This window comes from Natator depressus, chromosome 5 (assembly GCF_965152275.1).
Source record: "Natator depressus isolate rNatDep1 chromosome 5, rNatDep2.hap1, whole genome shotgun sequence".
In the NCBI taxonomy this organism is placed as follows: domain Eukaryota; kingdom Metazoa; phylum Chordata; order Testudines; family Cheloniidae; genus Natator; species Natator depressus.
This window is the reverse complement of record NC_134238.1, coordinates 127,739,850-127,764,804: the sequence shown is the minus strand read 5'-3', so window position 1 is coordinate 127,764,804 and position 24,955 is coordinate 127,739,850. Positions and strand designations below refer to the sequence as shown.

Genomic DNA, 24,955 nt, shown 5'->3' with positions numbered 1-24,955 from the left:
AATTTAAAACAAGTTTCAATCAAACAGATCAAAGGCAAGAGGATGTGGAATGGAATGTGAGTCCCCGTTGGAAGGGGAGAATGAAATTAGGAGTGAATTTACAGTCATTTCCCTAAGAAAACTGAGAACTGAACCCTGAGCCAGGATGACTGAGAGGACAGAGGCAGTGCCAAGAAATGAGACCGTTTGGGACCGTGAAGGAGAAGGCACTCTGAAGAAAGATCTCAGATAGAGACATTTAATACAGGGCTGGGTTTGGAATGCAAACAGATTCTGAGCTATTCTTCCCTTTTCAAGCACTACAGTGCCCTGGTTCCCTCCACTCCAGTCTTGCCTGCCCTTTTCTCAGCTTCTTATACCATCACCTCTGTGTCCTGGGCATGGTACAAACTTGCTGAGCTCTTCCACTTTTAATTCCCCCTTACAGACCCACTGCTACTGTGCTGCCTTCAGCAACCTGAGTGGACCTGTGTAGAAACCCCTGTTTACTGTTGTCCTTCCCCCAACCTCTGTCATTCCATCTGTCCTGAAACTGTGAGCAAGGAGCACCCCTTTGTGAGGGTTTAAAAAGCCCCTAGTGTTTCATGGGCACTGCCACAAACGCATCACAAAGAGATTTAGGAATCCAATCCCTTGGTGAGTGTAGGAAGTGCCCGTTCAAATAGCACAGGGCGCCTGTTTTATTCTTTGTGCACACACATCATCCTCGCATTTTTAGAGTGACCTGGTTATTAGAGGTGCAGATCTCAGGGCATTTGATACTTTCTGCAGTAAATCTGTAGGCGAGCCTTTGAATGGCAGCAGGTCCCACACCCAGAGGGACCCAGGGATAGTCAGAGGCATGGAGACATGGCGCATCCCCCTCCCCTCGTGCCAGGTCACCCCAGCAGAACTCTCCTTGAGCACAGCAGTGCAGAGGGGACCGGGAGTCTCAATCATTACGGCTGTGATTGTATGATGAATATTTTATGAAATACATATTCAGCCTAAAATCAGGAATAACATTTAAAAGCTCAAAATAGAGACACCGGGAGCTTAATTCAATTCAGGGCACTATATATAAAACTGTCCTCGGTGCTCTCTGCTGTGGGGCTGGAGCACAGTCTCTCTTCTCCTTGCCCTTCGCTAGGGCAGGAGCCCTGCCTCCTCCTCCATGCTCCAGCTCCTGGCCTCTCAACTCCCAGCCTGCATATAGTGTCCCCCTCAAAGGAACAGAAGCCCTTGCTGCAGCTGGTTCTGTCATTTCCTCCCAGAGTTGTGAGCTCAACTCACTCGGTCTCCTGTCTGCCCCCAGCTGGATCCCCATCCAAGGGAAAAGCATGCGCGCGCACAAAGCGAGCAAGTGTGCAAGTCAGGGCTTCGGCCCCTGTGTGTTCCCTTTGCACAATGATGGTGGCTCGAAGGGAACCTCAGGTTGCCCTAAGAGGGAAGCTGAGGATGCTGCCACTACACAATACCACAGCTCTGGAGGGCAGGCTGTTTATGTGCACCTCAATTTATCCTCCCCCTCCTCTCTTTTTCCCTCTCACCTGACAGCCTTTCACTCTGCTCTGTTCCCCGTGCTGCAGATTGGCTTCCTTTCTGTTTCACTCTGAAGCGTTTGCTTCAGCCAGTGGCTGTTCTTCTCCTCATCTCTTACGTTCATCTTCCCATTTTACAATAAAGTTTCAAGTGACTTTAGGGCCCATGAACAGTGCCAGACTGAGACGCCAAGATACTTCCCCATAAGTCTCCCCTGACCTGGAGGGATAGGACATAAAGCTAAAGGGACATTTCACTCCCCATGTTCATGCAGGTCTTTTACAGTGAGACAGCCTCCTAGGATGTAGAAGCCCTCTACACCAACATTCCACACAAAGATGGACTACAAGCCGTCAGGAACAGTATCCCCGATAATGTCAAGGCAAACCTGGTGGATGAACTTTGTGACTTTGTCCTCACCCATAACTATTTCACAGTTGGGGACAATGTATACCTTCAAATCAGCGGCACTGCTATGCGTACCCGCATGGCCCCACAGTATGCCAACATTTTTATGGCTGACTTAGAACAACGCTTCCTCAGTTCTTGTCCCCTAATGCCCCTACTCTACTTGCGCTACATTGATGACATCTTCATCATCTGGACCCATGGAAAAGAAGCTCTTGAGGAATTCCACCATGATTTCAACAATTTCCATCCCACCATCAACCTCAGCCTGGACCAGTCCACACAAGAGATCCACTTCCTGGACACTACGGTGCTAATAAGCGATGGTCACATAAACACCACTCTATACCGGAAACCTGCTGACCGCTATTCCTACCTACATGCCTCCAGCTTTCATCCAGACCACACCACACGATCCATTGTCTACAGCCAAGCTCTATGATACAACCGCATTTGCTCCAACCCCTCAGACAGAGCCAAACACCTACAAGATCTCTATCAAGCGTTCTTACAACTACAATACCCACCTGCTGAAGTGAAGAAACAGACTGACAGAGCCAGAAGAGTACCCAGAAGTCACCTACTACAAGACAGGCCCAACAAAGAAAATAACAGAATGCCACTAGCCATCACCTTCAGCCCCCAACTAAAACCTCTCCAACGCATCATCAAGGATCTACAACCTATCCTGAAGGACGATCCATCACTCTCACAGATCTTGGGAGACAGGCCAGTCCTTGCTTACAGACAGCCCCCCAACCTGAAGCAAATACTCACCAGCAACCACACACCACACAACAGAACCATTAACCCAAGAACCTATCCTTGCAACAAAGCCCGTTGCCAACTGTGTCCATATATCTATTCAGGGGACACCATCATAGGGCCTAATCACATCAGCCACGCTATCAGAGGCTCGTTCACCTGCACATCTACCAATGTGATATATGCCATCAAGGGCCAGCAATGCCCCTCTGCCAAGTACATTGGTCAAACTGGACAGTCTCTACGTAAAAGAATAAATGGACACAAATCAGACGTCAAGAATTATAATATTCAAAAACCAGTCGGAGAACACTTCAGTCTCTTTGGTCACTCGATTACAGACCTAAAAGTTGCAATTCTTCAACAAAAATACTTCAGAAACAGACTCCAACGAGAGACTGCTGAATTGGAGTTAATTTGCAAACTGGATACAATTAACTTAGGCTTGAATAAAGACTGGGAGTGGATGGGTCATTACACAAAGTAAAACTATTTCCCCATGTTTATTCCCCCACCCACCCACCCCCCACTGTTCCTCAGACATTCTTGTCAACTGCTGGAAATGGCTCACCTTGATTATCACTACAAAAGGTCCCCCCCACCCCCCGGCTCTCCTGCTGGTAATAGCTCACTTTACCTGATCACTCTCGTTGCAGTGTGTATGGTAACACCCATTGTTTCATGTTCTCTACGTATATAAATCTCCCCACTGTATTTTCCACTGAATGCATCCGATGAAGTGAGCTGTAGCTCACGAAAGCTTATGCTCAAATAAATTTGTTAGTCTCTAAGGTGCCACAAGTACTCCTTTTCTTCCTTCTAGGATAATGAGCATGGGAATGTGCTTACATGTCCACTGGGGCTGGGCTGAGATCATATGTCAGAGTGTGCCATCATCTGGGAATGACTTTTGACCATTTACCGACCTACAGGCCTGTTAGTTTGACCTCAATTGTATGCAAGGACTCGGAACAAATTTTGAAAGAGAAAGTAGTTAAGGACGTAGAGGTTAATGGTAAGTTGGGATAAAATACAACATGGTTTTACAAAAGGTAGATCGTGCTAGCCCAACCTGATTTCCTTCTTTGAAAAAAGATACCTGATTTTTTTAGACAAAGGAAATGCAGTAGATCTAATCTACCTGGATTTTAGTAAGGCATTTGATACAGGTCCACATGGGAAATTATTAAATTGGAGAAGATGGGGATTAATAGAGAACTTAAAGGTGGATAAGGAACTGGTTAAAGGGGAGACTACAACAGGTCATGCTGAAAGGTGAACTGTCAGGCTGGAGGGAGATTATTAGTGGAGTTCCTCAGGCATTGGTCTTGGGAACAGTCTTATTTAACATTTTCATTCGTGCCCTTGGCACAAAAAGTGGGAGTGTACTAATAAAATTTGCGGGTGACACAAAGTCGGGAGGTATTGCCAATACGGAGGAGGACCGGAATATCATACAAGAAGACATGGATGACTCTGTAAACTGGAGTAATAGAAATGGGATGAAATTTAACAGTGCAAGGTCATGCATTTAGGGACTAACAACAAGAATTTTTGCTATAAGCTGGGGATGTATTAGTTGGAAGTGACAGAGCAAAGGAAAGACCTGACTGTATTGGTTGATCACAGGATGACTGAGCCGCCAATATGATGCAGCCATGAAAAAGGCTAATACAATCCTAGGATGCAACAGGCGAGGTATTTCCAGTAGAGACAGGGAAGTGTTGTTACCATTATACAAGGCACTGGTGAGATCTCATCTGGAATAGTGTGTGCAATTCTGGGCTTCCTTGTTTAACAAGAGATGAGTTCAAACTGGAACAGGTGCAGTGAAGGGCTGCTAGGATGATCCGAGGAACGGAAAACCTACCTTATGAGAGGAGACTCAAAAAGCTTGGCTTGTTTAGCCTAACCAATAGAAGGCTGAAGGGAGATATGATTGCTCTCTATAAATACATCAGAGGGAGAAATACCAGGGAGGAAGAGAAGTTATTTAAGTTAAGCAGCAATGTGGACACAAGAACAAAAAAACTGGCCATCAACAAGTGTAGCCTTGAAGTTAGACAAAGGTTTCTAACCATCAGAGGAGTGAAGTTCTGGAACAGCCTCCCACAGGGAGCAGTGGGGGCAAAAAAAAAAAAAACAACAGAAAACCCTCCACTGGTTTCAAGACTGAGTTTGATAAGTTTATGGAGGGGACAGTATGATGAGGTTGCCTACAATGGCATGTAGCTGACCTGCGACTACTTACAGCAAGTATCCTAAATGGCCAGTGATGGGACACTAGATGGGGAGGGCTCTGAGTTACTACAGAGAATTCTTTCCCAGGTGTCTGCCTGGTGGGACTTGCCCACTTGCTCAGAGTCTAAGGTCTATTTGGGGTCGGGAAGGAATTTTCCCCCAGCTAAGATTGGCATAGACCCTAGGGGGTTTTCACCTCTCTCTGCAGCATGGGGCCCGGGTCATTTGCAGGTTTAAACTAGTGTAAATAGTTGATTCTCTGCAACTTGAAGTCCTTAACTCATGATTGGAGGACTTCAGTAACTCAGCCTGAGGTCTATTACAGGAGTGGTGGGTGAGGTTCTGTGGCCTGCAATGTGCTGGAGGTCAGACTGATGGTCACTTCTGACCTTAAAGTCTATTAGTCTAAGCAGGTTCAAGCCAGTGATCGAGAGGTGAAAGCCTCTGTATCCCATTACTAGGTCTCTGAGCTATCCTGTCATGAGCCTCAAAATCATCCCAAGAGGGATTTTCCTTCCTTTGCTTTTCATTCCGTTGTAAACTCATTTCCCATCTTAACCCTGCTTTGAAATAGTCCTAGATGGCTATTCCCAACATTTTAACAGAGCCATTTATCTTCTTTTTTTTCTCTGAATACAGGATTCATCTCCGTCTCCCTGATCACCTTTCTCATTCAGCAGGTTTCAGCCACAGCCCCACCAAGGGCTTCATTCCCGGCTCTCACACTGCACATCATGAAATGCAGCAAGTTCTGATTTTAGGGGGAGGTTTTCAAAGGTACAAATGGCAGTTAATTAGGCACTGAACTTTCCCTGACTGTCAGTGGGAGTTAGGGGCCTGTGTCTTTGACACCCACCCTCGCCTCCTTCGATGTATAAAATACTATGGGTGAAACCCTGGCCCCATCCCAGGCAAGGGGAGTTTTGCCATGGATTTCAGTGGGGTCAAGATTTCACTCTGTGACTTTTCTTTAGGCTTTGTTTTTATTCCCATCTCTAGGCCACGTGAAGTGGGATTTAGGATGGCATGAGCTCTCTTTTTCTGGAGCATAAGTAGTTGCTAAGGCAGTTGTAAAGAATGATTGGCCAAAAGGCTCTCATCAAACAGAAACCTCATTTCCCCAGATTTTTCATCCTTCTAGGAAACGTTTTTAAACCATGCACTTTTTCTTTGAAAAAAGAAGTGATTCAAGTATTAGATTATGATTGGCTATTATGGATCATCATAGAGGGCTCGCCTACACAGGGAGCTACCCAGTGGTGTTAAGATCCTATGGTGATGAGTGCAGTACAAGAACCTCTAGAGAACAGAATACTGCTGACATTAGGGCTATGGCAAGGCATGTGGCTGAACCCATGTGGAGCCTGGTTTAAAAGCAAGTGTAGACTATGACAAAGCATGTTCAGCACCATGTGAGAAGCCAAGGTTAAAATGTAGCCCGACAAGGAGCTTACATCCCTTGTGGTAACAGTCAACACCAGTGAAAGGATTCAAGGAGGAAGGTGACATGGTCAGGAGGAAAGGAAGTGACTTCATTTATATTATTTGTATGACTGTAGTGCCCAGGAGTTCCTACCATGGACCAGGATGCTACTGTGCTGGCTACTGTAGAAACACAGAACAAAAAGATGGTCCCGGCCCCAGCGAGCCCCTTTAGTAGAGGTGTTTGGGAAGGCGGTTTGGAGAGTGTGGTGCTCAGAAAAGGAACGCTGACAATAATGAAGGCAGAGGTATGTGGTGGGGAAGGAGATATAAAGGGAAATATTACAGTAGTCAAAGTGAAAGATGACCAAAATGCGAACCAAGGTTTTAGCAGTAAGAATACAAGGGAACAGGCTTATTTTAGATACTAGGCCCAAACATGGAATTTAGCGAGCACCTGTATGTGGTGCAGGGGAGAGAGAGCAATGGAAGATAGGGCCCAGGTGGCAAGCCAAGCAGGGAGAATAAGGAAATGATCAGTTGTGACAGAGAAAGGAGGCAGAGCAGGGAGATCAGAAATCTGGAGTTTGAGATATTGGCAGGAAGTCCAGGAGAAGATGGCTGAGACAGAGGGAGATGCAAGGCTAGACTGAGGGGGAGATGTAGAAGTTCTCTGGTAACTGAAACCATGGCAGAACACCTGAGAGAGAGCACTGAGGGAGACCAAGGTGAGCTCAGGAGAAACCTTGAAGGCTATCCATAGGTAGGAGTGAAGGCAGGATGAGGAGCCACCAGGCAGGATGAGGAAAGAGTGCTCAGCAAGGAGAATCAGAATAGACAAGTGTCCTAGTCTAAAACAAAGGATAAAATGGAGGAAGAGAGAGTAATCAATGGTATTGGTGGCAGCAGACAGCTTGGGAACAAGAATACAGCTTAGCACAAAGAGTGTTAGGGAGGATGCTGGTGAGGCCGGCTCTGGAGTGGAGAGGCTGGAAGTCAGATTGGAAAGGTCAAGGAGAGCATTGCACAAGGAGTCAAGGCAGAGCAGACTCAGGGGGTTTAGAAAGAATACAGGGGATAAGTTGGCAGGTAGGGAAGGGACAAGGGAAGACTTTTCAAGCTAAGTGATATGACACTGTACTTGTGTACAAGGGGGAAAGAGCCAAAGGGGAGGGACTGGTTGAACACACAAGAGAGGGAAGGAATGGGAGAAGGGTCCCAGGAGCACAGGCCGTAGGGGAAGATGTGCCAAACTGGGGTCGGGGTGGGGAAAAAGGGGCTATAAAACAGAAAAACCAGCAGCCCTTCCCTTTAGCCCTTCCCTTTTTCTGCTACATTACAACAAGTCAGCTTGTCCCCCCAAACAGGTTTAACTTGCCGTTCATAAATACTTGCTAACTCAAGGCTTTAAAAGTTATGGGAAAAACATGTCCAAGTCAATACGAAAGAGCAACCTGTCAAGTGTCATGCATGCCGCGTTTCCAAATTAGCTCCCAGAAGATGAATAGAGCAAAGGAATTGTACTGGGAAATAGCAAAGAAGAGCAGTCTGTCTATCTATTTCCACAGTATCTCTATAGTCATCTACAACTTATCTATCTCAATGGCTTATCAAATATGATAAAAACATGTATATATTACTTGTTGATGGGTTGTCCAGCGGGAGTGTGTTCTACCTCATACCCTTCTCTTCCCAAAACATCAATCACTGTGTTGTTGCCCATGAAATGACCTGCAGTTAAGAAAAAAAAATTAGAAACTTTGGAGCAAATCAAACAAGAATAGCAGTAACCATCCTCACCCCTCCCAAAGAAAAATGCTCCTCAACAATCCACCATAGCCGCACTTCTAGGAGCAGAAGATCTGTCAGAGCAACTGGTTTCCATTTCTCTTCTATGAGGTCTTGAAAAAGTATATGATATACCAAATTATTGGAGAAGCGTCAATACTGGTTATTTGGGTGGTGCCAGAATGTTCTCATTGGGTCATTCTGAAGTTCCCTGCTGCTAATCACCACCAATATGCCACTATGGTAAATAAATGTTTCTGTCCTCACATTTCTCCTGTAGATTCAACTGGATAAAGTACCCTTCACTTCCTATCCCAAACTGTTCCCAGGTGTTCCTGCACATTGTTACACAGGCAGGGATGCTGGAACAATTTGTATAGTGCAGAGAGCCATTGAACGAAACTGTAAACCCTGTATATGATGGAAAGCACTTCAAGCCGGGGGTGCTGCCACACCCTCAGCACCCCTAATTCCAGCACCTGTGTGAACAGGTACTGCCCTCTGACCTCATAACAGATGAGATCATTCAGAGATATAAAGTTACACTGGTATCAATGTGGAGCAACAGCATTTACTTCAGTACACATAACCAAAGTACTCTGCAAATGTAAAGGCCCTAAATATCAAGTCATAAACCTTTTGTTGTGATTATTAAATTAAGAGTCATCCCACTGTGGTGAATTAAAAATAGCTCTGGACTTTGGTCAGACACTGCCCTGGCCTGGCTACAATTCAATCTCTCACTTCCTTTAAAATAAGCAATTAGAGACAGATATTCACCTATAACTTCAGTAAAAATCCACTAAACTTCGGAGAGGATTTAGCTGGCTCTGGCATAATTCTGTCAGTGATTTATAAGTCCACTCCATTTTCAACCAGATGTGTATGCTGCTTTGCCTGTATGCTGACATCATAATGAATTAATTATGACAGTCTATTATAATAAACGCTGACCAGCATGGGAAAAGAAAATCCTCTCCAGGACTTGTGACTTCAAGACTTGTGATTGTGACTTCAGGTTTGTTTTCATACCTCATCAGACAGAGATTCTGGGAAACAGACTGAGACACAGGAAGTACAGCACAGACTTTCAAAGCTGTATCCTGTTCTGTCATTTAGCAGCCTGCTATTAAATAAAATTATAATTTGTAGCAAACTCCCTTCCTCCTGCAGAAGCACTTGGTGTTAAAATTATCACAAGCAGTTAGAGAAAGTATGCTAATCAAAAACACCCTCCTAAATGCATAGGAATAAAACTAACCAAGAGGGTCAGATTAAAAATCATGTATAGAAAAATGGGGTTTAAGGTATATTCCCCAAAATGGGTATGGGGTACTGAGATAGATGTCCAGGAGCAGCAAGTCCCACACCCCCAGGCTCACTATGGTAGATTACCTCCCAGCTGGGGAGAAATGATATCATCTGTAAAGAATGGTGTGGTCTGAGCTCCGATACTTGACAGGCTGGGGTCTGAAGAAAGGTCACCAAAAGGATTTTAAAAATCAAACAGTGCCAGCTCAACTGGCATTTGCTGGCAAGCAGGCAAGGCGGGCCTAACGAGGGAACACACACCAGGATGTGTTCTGACCAAGTTGCAAGCTGCCCCGCTAGACCAGGAGTGACTATAATCAAGCCTATGATCACTAAAGCATGAGTTGCTGTTGCAAGGTCAGACTGGGATATATAAGGGCGCAGCCTGCGCAAAGTGCTCATCTGGAATAAAACAAGAGACCGCATTTGTGATGTACTCTGTCGGACACATGGCTTTCCATGGAAGCGGAGTGATCAAAAGCCGTACCAAGGTTCTTAACCTTTATTTCATTATCAGCCATCTATGTTTTTAAAACAGGAGCACTTACCTTAGGCGTTAAAAATCTCAGGTTCTCAGACATTTCAATAACAAGCTGTATTTCCTGTGTCCTAATCTATATCACATTGTCAAAACGGCAACTCCCTATCTGAGTTTTAATTATTCTTTTTCCTAACAGCAATTTTGGTTTGTTGGCACTGCAGTAAAGAAAAGGGAACCCTGATGCATATACTATGGGATCGACAGGCAGGCAGCTGTGGAAAAAGGTGGACACAAGAGTGAAAATAGCCCTTGACTTCAGCAACCAATCCTCATCTGAAAATTATATCGTAGGTTATGGCCCGATTACGCTGGGTTTCACTCCACCACAAAGCCTTTGGTTCTTGAGGGCTGCAGTGATTACCAAGTGCGTGATTTTACAAAAATGGAGGAGTAGGCTTATGCCCAGAATAGAGCAGTGGTATTCAGACCTGTCTGAGTTTGCAGCTAAAGAAAGATTAGCTTATCCACGTGGAGAGCAAGTATAGGAATTCAAAGAAATCTGATACCTAATAGGTGTCATGACATTTGGCTTAAAAATGCTGAGGTAGCTCAAATAATGCCAGACTTCCATTAACTTCACCTCTCTGCTTTTTTCCCTCCCTCTTCCCACCCTCCACCTCAGCCTCCTCCTTCCCTCTTTTTCCTATTTGTGTATGATTATGTTATTGTTACGCCCACCCTAACGTTATGTCTGTGTAATAGTGTCTGATTTTGTACTGCCTGGTCTTGAACCTTTGACAAGTTGTAAAGTTGCACAATTGCATACTTGTATTGGATATCCGGTGAAATGTGCAGTGTTAGGTAACATAGACAAGCTGTAAAGCATTTTCCTTTTTGTAATTTTTATTGTTTATGAACATTACAAAAAATAATAATCGTGATTTAGGCTGCCATTCAGGAAAACAGTCAAGCAACTGTTTAAGTACCACTGAAACCAAGCACATGCTTAAGTGATTTCCTGAATCAGGTCCTTACTCTTCTTTGTAATTTGATGGCGTGATAAGAACATTTTTTATATTACACTGAAATTTTCTTTTAAGAAAATGACTTAGGACCTGAGACAAAGTGCACTGAAGTCAATGGGAGTCTTTGCACTGACATCAATGAGCAGATGGACAATGATTTCTCTCTCTACTGTCAGAGAGAAATCATGTGCTAATAAATCTCGGCAAAAGAGAAACGGAACAAAAAAATGTATATGTGAAAACACAACTGTGCTCACAAACATGCCCAGACATGTGACGAGGCCTTCAAAAACTCATTTCACAACAGTTACAACCACCAGAAGTCAACACCACTACCACCCAGCTGTTCATGTGTCATGCATATGAGATATTGTTATATTGTTTGTTTATGCAACATTCAAAAGAGTGCCAGACACTCTGCACTACAAAGAGAAAGAGAAGGCCTGTGCCCCGAGGAGCTTACAAACTCATTCTAGCTGTGATATTGCGTGCGAAAGTAGCAAACAAGAGAGAGGATGAAGGAGGAGGGCTGCAGCCACAGGATCTCATGGATATTCGGGATAGCTCCTCTATTTAGAACTGGGTAAAATTGTCATTAGTTACTACTTTGTTTCTGTTCTGGGAACACATACAGTCCAAGCCCCCTCTACAGTAAGAGCCCTGGTTATATATACCAGATCCATCTACTCACAGAAAACAACTATAAACAACAAGAGAGGGGATTCACCCTCCCAAGGTTTAAGATCAAACAGTCATGCTGTATGAGAGAATGAGTCCACAGAAGCATGACAGGGAGTAGGCCTCTTTCACCTGTTTTCTATTTTGGCCTAACACACTTGAATGCCCCCAAAAGAAAAGCCCCAGGCCCTTGTCCCATCAGAAAGCCTACTCCTTTCTTTCTGTACACAGCTCTCCATTATCCTCATACCACTAGGTGAAGTGATGCATTTGAGAGGTCAATTTACTCTGGCAGGGGGTGGGGAGCCATGAATCTCTATTCTTCTGTGTTCAGACTCAAAAGGGAACTGAGGAGCTGTTGTGTGCACCAGCTCAGCCATACTCTCTACTGGAGAGTAAATAAAACCAAGCCTTTAATCTGTACTGAAAGGAAGTGGAGTGCAGGGATTGTGATGGGCAATATGCTCAAATAACAAAGCTGTCTGACCAACATGCACTTACAAATCAGTCAAAGCACTGGCCCCTGAATTTCAAATCTTCCTAACATCCCTCTCAAATGTTCTGCATTATGTGATTCTATTGGGCAAGGGGTTTTGGTTGGGTCAGTTTCTTTATTTTTTGTAATATCCTAAGTGACACAATTCTTCACACATGCTCAATTTCTCTGGTCTGCAGCCTTTACTGCCTTGAACACACACAGAGGTGTTCTATTCTTTATAATTAAGTCAAGAATATCTTTTTCATCAGGGGACTGCTGAACCCAACACAAACCATTGTGAATTTGGACATTTGAAAAATTCTAGCCAAACGAATGAGGAAGTGCCAAATAGTAGCGGTTTCACTGGTGTTCCAGAATTTGTCTCTTAATTATTAAATGTCGCAAGAATGCATTTTGTAAATGATGCCGCTGTCAGAATTTCAACAAAACATTCTATCTGATGCTGATAGATCAATAATTTGATCAGCCCTTTCTTTTAAAGTCCATGTAAAAAAGAAACTAAAACTTGAATTCCATGTAATTTTGTGTGTATTTCTTTAGCAGAAATATCTCAGCACTTTTCCCTCAAACTCCCGCATAACCCATAACTTACAAATTGTTCCACAATAACAAACCGGTAGATATATATGGGTGAACAAAAATGTTTATCAGGAAATGCATTTTAGATCGATGCCCTCCGAGTAGTGGTAAGAACAGCTGTAGCATGTGATTGTGGTGATGCAACCACAGAGTGATGCAACTGGTCCTAACCGCTGGGATATCCTAAGTCAGGATGTTTATTTTCCTGACTTGGTTAGGAACATTCAGATGGCTTTTGTGGGCTAGCAATTTATGGATTGCTAAAACAAGCCATTATAAATATCTTAGACAAACAAGTCTTCTAATTTTTTAGAAACATCTAGGAAAGGAGGGAGAATCTGTAACCACTTTTCCTAAAATGCTCCTGAAACGTAAAACATTTTAAAATAATAGGAAGTACATCCAGAACAGTAGCCATGACAGCTGCAGATATGCCCAGGATGAAACCTGGTTAACTGGATTAAGCTTACTTGTATGATCAAGCCTGACCCTCCTTTATCTACTTTCCACCTCACAGACTATGTCCTGTGAGCATGAAGCGTAGCTCTTGGCTCCATTTTTCAGACAGCTGAGAGATATGAACAACAGCAACTCACCCTCTGCTTGCTTCCCTTCAGAGTTTCACTCACCCACCAAATCAATCATCAAGGCACCGATAGCTGAAGAGTCCTTTCCTCCAAACAGCTGGTGAAGGTGCGAGGAAGGGCCCTGAACTGCCAGCAACCCAAAGCAACACAAACACAAGGAGAAATTCCAGGCAGATCAGGTCCATGGGGGAGATGTAGGAAGGCATCACACGGGTTAGTCCCGCAGATTGGTCACCCAGCTCACAGAGCACAGGGTTTGGCACTTGTAGCAGAGAGTTTGCATTTTTTAAATCCAGGAGAAGGCAGACTCCGCTGAACGACTTGGACAGCACAAAATACAGCATTGTATTCCCTTGAGATCACTACATGAGGTAGAACCTGAACTTCTGGGCTGGTCTCTACCACAGGGCTCATGTTTTCCCAAATGACTTCCCTGCAGAGTGGGGTGCAGCAGGGAAGAAGTAATAAAAATGGAACCTAAGCATGGCCTCCTGGAAGGGAGTAATCTCAAGATGCAGTTTCTAGGACCAATGCGGAGAAGATATACACCAAAGCAAGGCCGAGGAGCTCTTCTCCAGGAGGGGATGGCGATTGTAGACAAGCATGCCTTCATGTACAGGGACTTCCAAAAGCAGAGGTTCCTCTGTCAATACCAATCTCTGCTTTTCCCTAAAAGGAGCTGGACTGGATGAAGCACAATAACCTGGAGCAGGGAAAAGGATTGTAGGAGTGTGTCCCTGGATAGCTTCATCTACCATTAACGATCTTGCAAAAAAGATTGGCCACAAAACAGCTGACCCTCTGGGAGGCAAGAGTGACCTGCATGGGATTACCCTCCTATTCTATATCGACAAAACCTGGCAAGCCATAACAGAGGCAGCCTACAGCAGAAACAATCCCTGATGTAATAAGTTTCATATGCCTTTTACCGAGCTTAACTTGGGCAGTGTCCAGCGCACACTTGGAAAAGATTTCCCATTTGTCTTGGCATCATCAGCCATTCTACCCAGACTGTCCTGAACTACAGAGATGGTATCTTGCTACCCACTGGGCAGAGATGGAAGAATCAGCCTCATAAAATGAATTGGATGAAAGAAATGTTGCCATGTGACTGCGACGGGGAAGAGGGGTTTAAGCAAAGGATCCAATGGAGGGAGGACTAGCTCTGGTCCAGGTTGCCTCCATACTGGCCTGAAGTGTCACCCTGTTAGTGCAAGGAATCCCAGTGCATGGGCTTGCATAGGGCCACAGACCCGTTTGTTTCCACCCATGGGAGTTCGTCAGGGTATGTTTGTGTAGGAGTTAGGATGTAGTGCGCAAAGTAATTTAACCCCCAAATTACTAAAATTATAGCCTGGAGAAACAAAGATCATGAAAATTGAATTATTGTTCCCTGTGATACAAATTCAAGGATGTGTGAACCCACAGTATATCAACACAGGCGCTTTTTGTGCCTAAGGGATGCCATAACTCAGCACTAAGTTATTAACCATGCATAATTTAGTCTACAAAGAAAAGAAGCAAAAACTGCCAATAAAGGAGTTAGTGCTGTTACAGCTTCGTCTGCTGCACCTTTCTGGAGGCACACCTCCAACAGACGTTACAGCTCCTATAAGCATGAGAGCCACTTCCTGTATTCTGCTCTCTAGGTGAGCTAAACTCAAAATTAATTATTCCCAAACTCAGTAGGTGGATCCTGTGCAATTAACCTACCTCCTAGATTCTCCAAACAATGTACTGATTGCAAAGGGAAGTTTGGTAAAAGGAATAGGATTCATTTTCCTTTAAACTAAAACTGCGGGTTTTTTTAAATAGAAAGGACGACCTGGCTAAGTCCAATGAAATTCAGAAACTGAAGAAGAGCTTTAATTCAGTTAAAGAAACCACTCAAAGAGTATTCATGCCTTTTAATCCATCAACTTGCTTTGAACAGTGGTTTAAGACAGGCAAATGATTGAAAACTAATAATCTTAAAGTTAAATCCCACATCTATTTTCCAGACATATGTTATCCAACTAGTCAGTGTTTAAACATCATAAGCTGTTAATAAACCTTAAGTTACCATAACAGTTCAACAGCCAACCAAAGTCAATGGCAGTGACAGAGTTAACCTAGCGTGTGGCGGTGGTGTGGCCGGGTGTGGGCACCAACATTTGCAAAGCCATGCTGGAGCTGAGGGATTGTTCCTGGCTCTTGAGCTTGTTGCTGGTCTTTACTTTATGCTGAAGCTTCTTCTGTTGCTGCAAGTTTCTCATGTCATTTTGCAGCGTCTGTCCTTTGTTGAGGAGCAAGGTCCTTTCTCTAAGCTGTTTGTCCACCCGCAAAAGTTGTAAAGCTTTAACTATACCTGTCTAGTTAAAGTGCACAGCCCCCTACCTAATACACCAGTTCTATCAGTATAAAGGTGCTTTATATACTATTCCTGTTCAGGAAGGAAAATAACTGCATCTACACTGGGGTTGTACTGGTATAACTATTCCAGTTAAAAAAGAAAAAAAAAATCACAACCCTAACAAAGTAATTCCAGGCCTCAATTTATAGGAGCTACTTTCCTTCTCACCTAATTTACTGAAAGCAGAGAACACACTTTCAGAGTCCGGCTGGACCCAGGTATCAGTGTTTGTCACTTCTCCATTGTCTCACTTCCTTATCGACAAGATTCAGTTGCTTCTTCAGTTAATACCTGTGTAGCAGGACTTGTGGACTCTGGTCAAAGTTGTTTATTAACCTCTATTCCTCAACAAGAAGTTCTCAGAGTCTCTCTCTGAAGTTACTTTCAAAACATTTTCGTGTATTCGGTCCATTTACTGAAATATGGAAGTTCCATAAATTTATAAAAATGCTTCTTTTTCCAATGACCAAAGCCACATTTTACAGTCAAGTCTTTTTGCTGCTTTGATATAATACTTTCAGGGCCAGATTTTCAAGAAAGGTCTCAGTACCCAACAGCTCCCAGTTAGGCACGTAAATGGAGGTACCCAGCTTTTCAAACACTCAGTTCCCAATGTTTTCAGTGGGGGAATTCACGGTTATTCCCAACAGGTTCTGAGAGTTCTGGCCTTAAAGTTTATACTGTTAAGATGCTCTTTTGAAATGTAGCTACTTCCATTCAACAACCCGCCTGGATTCTCCTGGCCTCCTCCTAAATTTGGGAACGTGATGTGCCATCCAGCTGCAGGTACGCAAGATGCCTTCAGGCAATTGGGTGACAAGTGGAAAAAAGAAAAAGTGCAAGACAAATAAAATCTCACCAGGTCCCACAATCTCGATTTAGTTCAGCTGAGTATAGGGCTAGGCTCTGGGCTCACAGGTCTTTTAGAGCCTTTTTTAGAGCCTTCTCACAAACTGGCCTGATTAAAGTGTGGGGGAAGGAGCGGGGATAGACTGCCAGGAAGCACCATACTCTAAAGAATCTAATCCTGCCAGAAAGGAAAGACTTGGGAAGAATTCATTACAGGAAAAATACAAATCTGGCGTGACCAGCTGGAAGAGTTGTTTCCACCTGCCGGAGACAGGAAAACAAGGGCCCAACCCAAAGCCCACTGAAGTCAATGGAATGACTATTTAGATTAGAGATTAGAGCTGCATTTAAAGCCTTCCTTTTCCATGTTGTGATGCTTCTGCAGAAGCAGACCAAGGTCACATGGCTTTTTTGCCACCATATTGCATTTCTTCTTCTTCTTCATCATCATCAAGGCAAATCCCAAAGGAATATATCCCTCGTGCAGATCGAGTGCCTTCTGGATTGATCTCCAGCTAGACTGGGTAGGACTGAGCAACAGTGGTGTTGGACTCTGCTGGGGAGGTTAATTAGTTTTTGTTATACTTACGTTGTTGCAGAGTTATTTGATTTGATCTTGGGGTAACTAACAGATCTGCTTATTGGGTGTAATTTTAACAGTGTATCAAAGGCATCCAAGGCATTGCCTGGACTCTTGTTTATTGCAAAGTAATAAAAACCCTAATAAATAAATAAATGTATTCTCTATACTCTGACATCCCTACAGTATACACTTCCTATATACTTGTTTCACTGAAAGAGTTAAAGAAAACCTCAAATGCCTGGCCTGTGTTTTCTACTAGCAGGGTGAAAAAAAAATGACATTTTATTCTTTTACATTTTTTCCCATGCAAACATCTAATGCATAGGCAATTGCTGGCATTCAGATGGGCGGATTTGGCAGTCTTTCTATATTTACTTAGACTGTGGTTCACTTATTTGAATAGGAAACTTTCTCGGAATTGTTGTGCTTAAGGCCTTGTACAATATAGAGGATGCAGTTACATATTATTTCCAAAATTGATTTAATAAAGCTGCAATTCCCCTAATCCAAAACATAGTCATAAATCATATCAAGCTGCCTTTCTACCCAGCAGTCTCTGTGGATAGATTTAGATCCCTTGGCAAATGTGTGGGTCACTTATTTCAAAACAAGTCTTAAACGTTGAATGCCTGACAACTAAGTAAATCATGGCTTGAAGGAAGATTTTCCTGAGTAAACATAAATTAAAAAAAACCTTTCCATTCTGGCAGGTTGCCTATCAATGGTGTATCTGCACTGGCATTTTGCTGGAAATCTAGCTGCAGCTGCACCAGCCCTATCAGTGATGGAGGTATTAGTGTAAACTGGCTGCTCATGCTTTTATCACCATGACAGCAAGACCGGCAGCATTAGGAAACATGGTGGTAAAAACACCTATGCCCTGTTTTGCATGAGTGTTCTCATGGTTGCTATGACTGGAGAGAGCTGTGTTGGTGGTAGCCCAGTGGTGGGAGATTTCCAGAGAAAGGGCTTTGGGGACATGTCTACACTAGCTTTTTTTAGAAACAATCTCCCACCACCTGCTACTAACGAGGGAACTCTAGCACAGACAAGGAGCTGCCAGCTGACCACCATCGAGATCTGCTTTCTGCAACTCTCTCTCTCTTCTGACTTACCTTATTTTGAAGATTCCACGGATACCTCGGAAAGGGTATTTGTGCACACTCAAACTTCAACTGTGTATATTTGTCATAGACTCCAGGCTGAGTGCCCTTCATGCGACCCGTGGGGCTTTGGAAATGATTCCCGCTTCCACAGACTACATCCCCACTGGAGCCTGTCATTATGATAATCCTACGCTAGCTGTAGTCTCCAAGAACTACTGAGTAAACAGACAGAAAAGCTGCTAAGTTGGATCGGCCACTCTCAAGTTACACATGTTCACACGTCTTCTGGGACTCTGCCCTTCTATTCCACTCATGGAGCTCCAAATGATGCTGCATCCCAGAAGTGGAGTAACACAGCGGGGAATCAGGCCCTTCACGCACAGGGAGAGGCAAAATTGACTTAATCTGGTATATCGTGATCTCACTTGCCTGCCTCTTTTTGGGTTTGGTTTGTTTTTTTTCAAATCGGTCTTCTCTTTTGGGGCCGAGTGTGTTTCTTGAATGTCTTTATACTCTGCATCTCTTGGCTTTTCCAGTAACTGACTGCATGAGTTTAGCACCCTTTGCACAAAGTAGCTCTGGCTGCATTCCCTATTTACTCCTGGAGTCCCAGGTCTGATTATTTAGACTGTAGGCGGGAATTTCAAAAGTGCCTGAGCAAATTACCCTCCTAACTCCAGTTGACCTTCAAAGGGAATCAGGCTCCCAACTTGCCTAGGTAACTGAAAATCCTACCGTCTGTTCCTTAGGGTTTTTTAAAACCTCCCTACAAGTACGACAAATGTATCCTGGCCTTGAATTCTCTTTTTTGTTTTACAAAGATTTCTGCTGGCTCACGTCATCAATCTCCTCTGTCCCGCAGGCTGTAAACCCAGTCAGAATTATGACTTTCACTTTTAATTAAGATTCTTCAGGCTTCTTGCCCTAAACTGCATCTTTTTCAAAACAATAAACAAATCGTAAGAACTGATACTAATTAACATTTCTATTGCAGTAATGCCTAGAGGCCAGTCTGGGTGGGACCCCATTGTTCTAGGTGCTGGACAAATATACAGGACATGACAATTCCTGCCCCACAGAGTTGACCATCTAAAATTCCCATGGCATGATATAGAGTCTTGCACACCGATGGGGTATGACAAATGCCTTATGGTCATATTTAAAGCCCAGTGAAGTCAGAGGGAGCCTTTCCATTGACTCCAGTAGGCATTGGCTCAGTCCCTTAAACAGTAGCATGTCATCTCTCTTTCTAACCAAGTCCCTCTCCTATTACAATCTAGCACCTATTTACCAGTTGTGCACTTCGTCAGTGACAATCCCTATTTTGTGATAACCTACAAACCTTCTCCCTGATCACGACTGCTCCTTTCAGTACACATGTCTTAGATGGTGCTGGACTGTCTGTGAATTAATTTTAATTTAGAGCATATTAAGTCACAAAGCAGGAAAACTAGTAAGACCTGGTGTTTCTGAGATGTTAAGTCTCTAACGACTTGCTGCATTGTTAATTCAGACATTGGCTAATCGGGCTGTTCATACCAATTCCCCTTTCTGGGCGGTCTGTAAAAACAAAAACAAAACAAAAACTTAGGGAAAGAAAACAGCATTCCCTAGAGGTTTACTGTCATACAAATCTGCATCATAGTAAGTGAACAGCTTCATTATTTCCTTCGGTAATTGGTTGATTTTTTTTCTTTTGGTAACAGAAGAAATGTTGACCATAGCCCTTCTTTTTGTAGTCTTACTGACAGTTTGCCAACATTCAGTCTGTGTTAATAGCTTCAGAATAATACAGCCCTTGTTTTTTCAGTAGGAACATGATCTGGGGCCTGTACTGCTTTCTGGATGATCTACAGTGGCGTTATTGAACTTCTTTAAGCCAAGGGCTGATGAGAAGAGCAAAGACATACACCCAAATACAAAGATGATCCACTGGCTAAAGGCACAAATATGTGACTTGGGACACCTGCATTCAATTCCCTGCTCCACCAGAGGCTTCCTGTGTGCTCTTGAGCACGTCACTTATCCTCTCTCTGTACCTCAGTTCCCCAGGGGGATAACAGCCCTGCCCTTCCTCGCTGGGGTGCTGTGAGAATACATACATTAAAAATGTGAGAGTGCTCAGATGTGGCCAGATAAGTACCACAGAAAGACATGACAATGGGACACTTTCCAAATTGGCCCCTGTACAGAGTGAGTGAGTGTGTGTCCCTGGGGAAGAGAAGAAACAATGCTAATGGCTTGGAAACTTCCAGCAGGCGGGGCATAGAAAGTATGCTGGAAACACTGAGAAAGGTTTGACTGGTGTGTGGAGAGCGAGAAGCAGCAGTGTACTTCCCGCAGGCTGCATGCAAAGTGTCTGTTGTGACCTGGAGCTCAACAGGCGCAGGGTTGGATATTTCCCACAGCATATTTCCTTGCAGAAGTACAAGAGCTCTTCCCCCACGGGCGGGGGAGAAGAGCGATTTGAGAAGAGAAAGTGAAGTGGGGGGAATGGAGCAGGGAGCGTGTCAATTGAAAGGGAGAGCGAGGGGAATGGTGAAGTGAAGGAAGGAGAAGAAGGGGATGAAGGGAAGAGCAAAGATGTCTTGGAATGGTTTTTAAAAATCTAAGGGAAGTGACAGGGAGGCAGGTGCCTGAGAGTGAAGAGATAGAGAACTGAGGAAGCCAGAGAAGATTGTATGAGACGACGACAGTGGCAAATAAATTGAGGGCTTGTCTTCATAATGAGTTACTGCATGACAAGCCAGGGTGTGAAATGAATGTAGAACACGCCAGCTTGCTGCACACTAACTGGCTGCGTAGACTCTGCTCCCATGCACTAAAAGTTCTGTAGGGCAGTGCTTCTCAAGGTATCTGATGTGGGGAACCGGTGTTCTTTTTTCCAATGTGTGCGCAGACCGGCAGCCGATGGCTTGCGGACCGGCACTGGTCCACGGACCACCACTTTGAGTAGCACTGCTCTAGGGCACTTTGCCGTACTCCCATTTCAAACAACTCGATGTACATTTCTGCTGTAGATTCAAACCTTGGCACACTGCATGTAAGTTGTTGTGCAGACAGGTCTTGAGAGAGAGAAGAAATAAACTAACAAAATGGAAGACAGGGAAGAAAACTCAGGAATAGGTATCTTGAAATGTCTGGCTTATTCCTGCCCATTTCATTGCATGTGCTGCTGCCGGGAGGGCATTACTCCTTCGAGGACCGTGCTTCTGGGACAAGCTGCTTTCACGCTCACAGTTGTGTCCATGTGAACTCTTCTGCATTTGAACGTCGGCCATTCAGTGTTCAGTTATGACCCAATTACTGGGGCAGTACCTGGCAAGGACTAGCTCTTCTCATGAGGAAGGAATATTATGCCTTCTTCTGTGGCTGGTGTTTGTTTCCTGTCTATGGCCTGTCATTATCAATATGAACCCATCAGGGATTCACACGCTGCTTCGACCTGACAGGAGTTCAGAAAGTGGTGTTGGCAGCTGATTTGTACTGGCGAGGCCAAGGACAGACAAAGTCTGAACTTGTGTCACACACCCGAATGCCCTAACCCAAGTAACCTGTGTCTGATTCACTTTTCTCCACGGTGGAGAGCTGTATGCAGCAGTGTGTTAGTGCAGAAGGATGGTATGTATACAATCTTTATGCACGCCTGAACAGGTACTATCAGCTACCTTTCATTACTGCCCTGCTCGGTGTGAGAGATCCTCGTTATGCTAAGCAGATAGCCCATAACCAGAGTTCCCTGCTGCATGCGTAAGGATTTCTCCTTACTGTAAATGCTGTTACTGCATTTAGATAAATATTTCCCTTTCCTTATCTAGACCTTCCACCCTCACTGAAGCAACATCCACTGATCAGCTGAATGTGTCACGTGCATCTCATGCTTGACAGGATGCTGCTCTCCTTGAGCGTGGTTTTAGCTGCATTTCCCTTTCCAGTGGCCATTAAGGTTTACAGACAAATTTAACTGGGAGGCAGTAGGTAGGGCACTAGGCTGGGAATCAGGAGACCTGGGCTCTATCCTTGGCTGGTGCACAGATCTACTGGTGTGACTTTGAGCAAGTCACTCCCCCTTTCTGTGCTTCTGTCCCCCACCCCTACCAGCCTTTGTCTGTGTTGTCTATTTAGACTGCCAGCTCTTCAGCACAAGGACCAGGGTGTATGAACATGAAGGGGTTTTTTAATTAAAAAGATCTTTTTTTTATTTAGATCAGATTTTTATTAAATACAGGTTGATTATTAAAAATAAACATTTAAAATTAAATTTGAAATTGACAACCTGTGTTAAGGCCCACACTTTTATAATCTAATAACACCATTTAAATTAAATGCAAAAAATAATATTGCACTACATGTTTGCTGCCAAGTGCTAAATAAAGTCCAGCCACTGACCTGGTGGAAGTCACTGGCTCAGCAACTGGAACCAGAGAGTGCTCAACCAGTTTGACAGCAGTAGCCTGCTCTGCAAGTGCAGAGAGAATATTTTCTTCATTTCAGTTTATTCAACTAGTTCAGTTCAATGACTAGTTCATTCAAAGTTAAGAAAGCAACTGGGAACTGAAAAAGCAGGAATGCTTGTTTTCCTCTTCCAGTCTATGAATAAAAACTAGGTGTGAAAGTATGGTCTGTTAGTTCGAAAATCTTGAAGGATGTGGTGATCACAAACAGTTAGTTCAACACATTACCTACAGATAATACTTTGTTTAATAAATCAGTTAATTTTAAATGCAAAATATGTTTTGGTAAACTTACACAGAAACTAGTATCCAGCATCATTAATGTAGTTTTAGTCAAGTAATTACAAAAATTGCAAATGCTGGTTTTGTGCATTTTTAGTTGAGTACCAATTTCCATGATTGACACAAATCATGAGTAGAAAATCAGTCATCTAGTAAATAAGAAAATTCACCATTTTCTGAGACTGTAAAAATAAATGTGTCTAGATCTATTTGCTAACCAGGAGGATACAGTATAAGTATCAGATTTAGTTCTATTTAGTTGTAAATCAGCATGTTTTAATGGTTACCAACCAATGAGAATCAATTGTTCCTTAGGAAAATAACTAAAAAGTACAAATGCAAAGCACAATTAAAATCAATTATTTAAATCAAGGTTTCCTGCTTGCATCTTTAAATCTCGATTAAAATCAGGTGATTTAAATCACTTTGATTTGAATAAATCCACCCTGGCAAGGACTGTCCCTTATGCACATGTATATCACATAGCACAGTGGGGCCCCAATCTCATTGGAAGTGTCTTGGCACTACTGATTGAACTAGATACCCATCAACCAACTAACTTTTCAGACTTAAGCTAGCATGAGGCAGTAAGCTAAGTATGCACCTTCAACAACCCTGCCTACCTTGGTGAGCTTCAAAGAGTTCACATTTATCTTTAATTTGAATAATAGTCTACGGCTAAAGATCTAACGAAGGGAAGAGGATTTGTTATGCCTTTAAGGGTCTGATCCTGCAGTGAGTTCTGCATGGGGATTCATAACAGAATCTGGGGCTTGAAAGCAGAGTTTGTAAAAATGCAGGAAGAAAGTAATCAAATTCAAGAGCTCGTCTAGCACGTACCGGCTCCAAATGCAAAGAAGAAACTCTTGTCAGGGTACTCCTCCAGCAGGTCCTTCACCCTCTTTCCCATCCTCTCATTGCGCTTGTAGATCAGCTCCTGGCGGAAATAGCTGTCTATCTCTTGGGCAGTAATGCGCTCGTGGGGTGGCAGGGTGGCGTTAATGAAATTTGGGACCTAGGCAAGAAAGAAAAATCTTTGTGGGAAATGACTTTATTCCACCGGTGTATTCCAAGGAGATGAAGATTGTCAAGGTCAGGCATCGAGGAGCCTGGCATTCCCCCTCACCCCCCACAAAAAACATGTACAGCAGGACAAAAACCCCTTCTCAATGAATTTTTAAAAATGCTCCAGTTCTCCAAGTATGTGATTTTACAACCTGAATTTGTTTTAGCTTGATACAAAGAAAACAGTCATTTTGGGTTTGTCAGATAGTAGCTCTTGAATCCTGCTTGTACAGCTAAAGGAAATCCGTATTTGTCATTGGCTATCTTTAGCTTCATACCTTTTCCCTAAACCCACCAAGTATTATAAGATTAAGATCATAGGGACAGTGTCACATGAGCCATTTGCCTGCTGTCCCGCAAGATGCGCTGGTTGGGGGAGAATAATAACCAAGAAGCTAGGGTTGGTCAAAAAATTTCAACGTTTTTCCCAAAAAGGGACAATTTTTTCATAAAGAACGTTCCCATTTTTCAACCAGCTCCATGTGCATCATTTACAAGGTAGTCCCCAGTCCTGATGTCATTACAGCATCCTTTAAACATTCGTTCTCAAACACCCCTCACACACGCACCCCAATAACCCCAAATCATAGAATCATAGAATCATAGAATATCAGGGTTGGAAGGGACCCCAGAAGGTCATCTAGTCCAACCCCCTGCTCGAAGCAGGACCAATTCCCAGTTAAATCATCCCAGCCAGGGCTTTGTCAAGCCTGACCTTAAAAACCTCTAAGGAAGGAGATTCTACCACCTCCCTAGGTAACGCATTCCAGTGTTTCACCACCCTCTTAGTGAAAAAGTTTTTCCTAATATCCAATCTAAACCTCCCCCATTGCAACTTGAGACCATTACTCCTCGTTCTGTCATCTGCTACCATTGAGAACAGTCTAGAGCCATCCTCTTTGGAACCCCCTTTCAGGTA

General features: G+C 43.6%; 1 protein-coding gene across 2 annotated transcripts in view; it reads right to left on the bottom strand.

Annotated features, from left to right (window-relative positions):
- Window positions 1-24,955, bottom strand: part of LOC141987831 (metalloprotease TIKI1-like) — a 108,914-nt gene that overhangs the window by 8,239 nt on the left and 75,720 nt on the right. For both annotated transcript variants that reach the window (XM_074953618.1, XM_074953619.1), the window contains exons 4-5: window positions 23,812-23,986; window positions 7,998-8,088 (exon numbers count right to left, since the gene is read on the bottom strand). In XM_074953618.1, coding sequence (XP_074809719.1) covers window positions 7,998-8,088; window positions 23,812-23,986 — 266 coding nt within the window. The remainder of the gene's footprint in view (window positions 1-7,997; window positions 8,089-23,811; window positions 23,987-24,955) is intronic.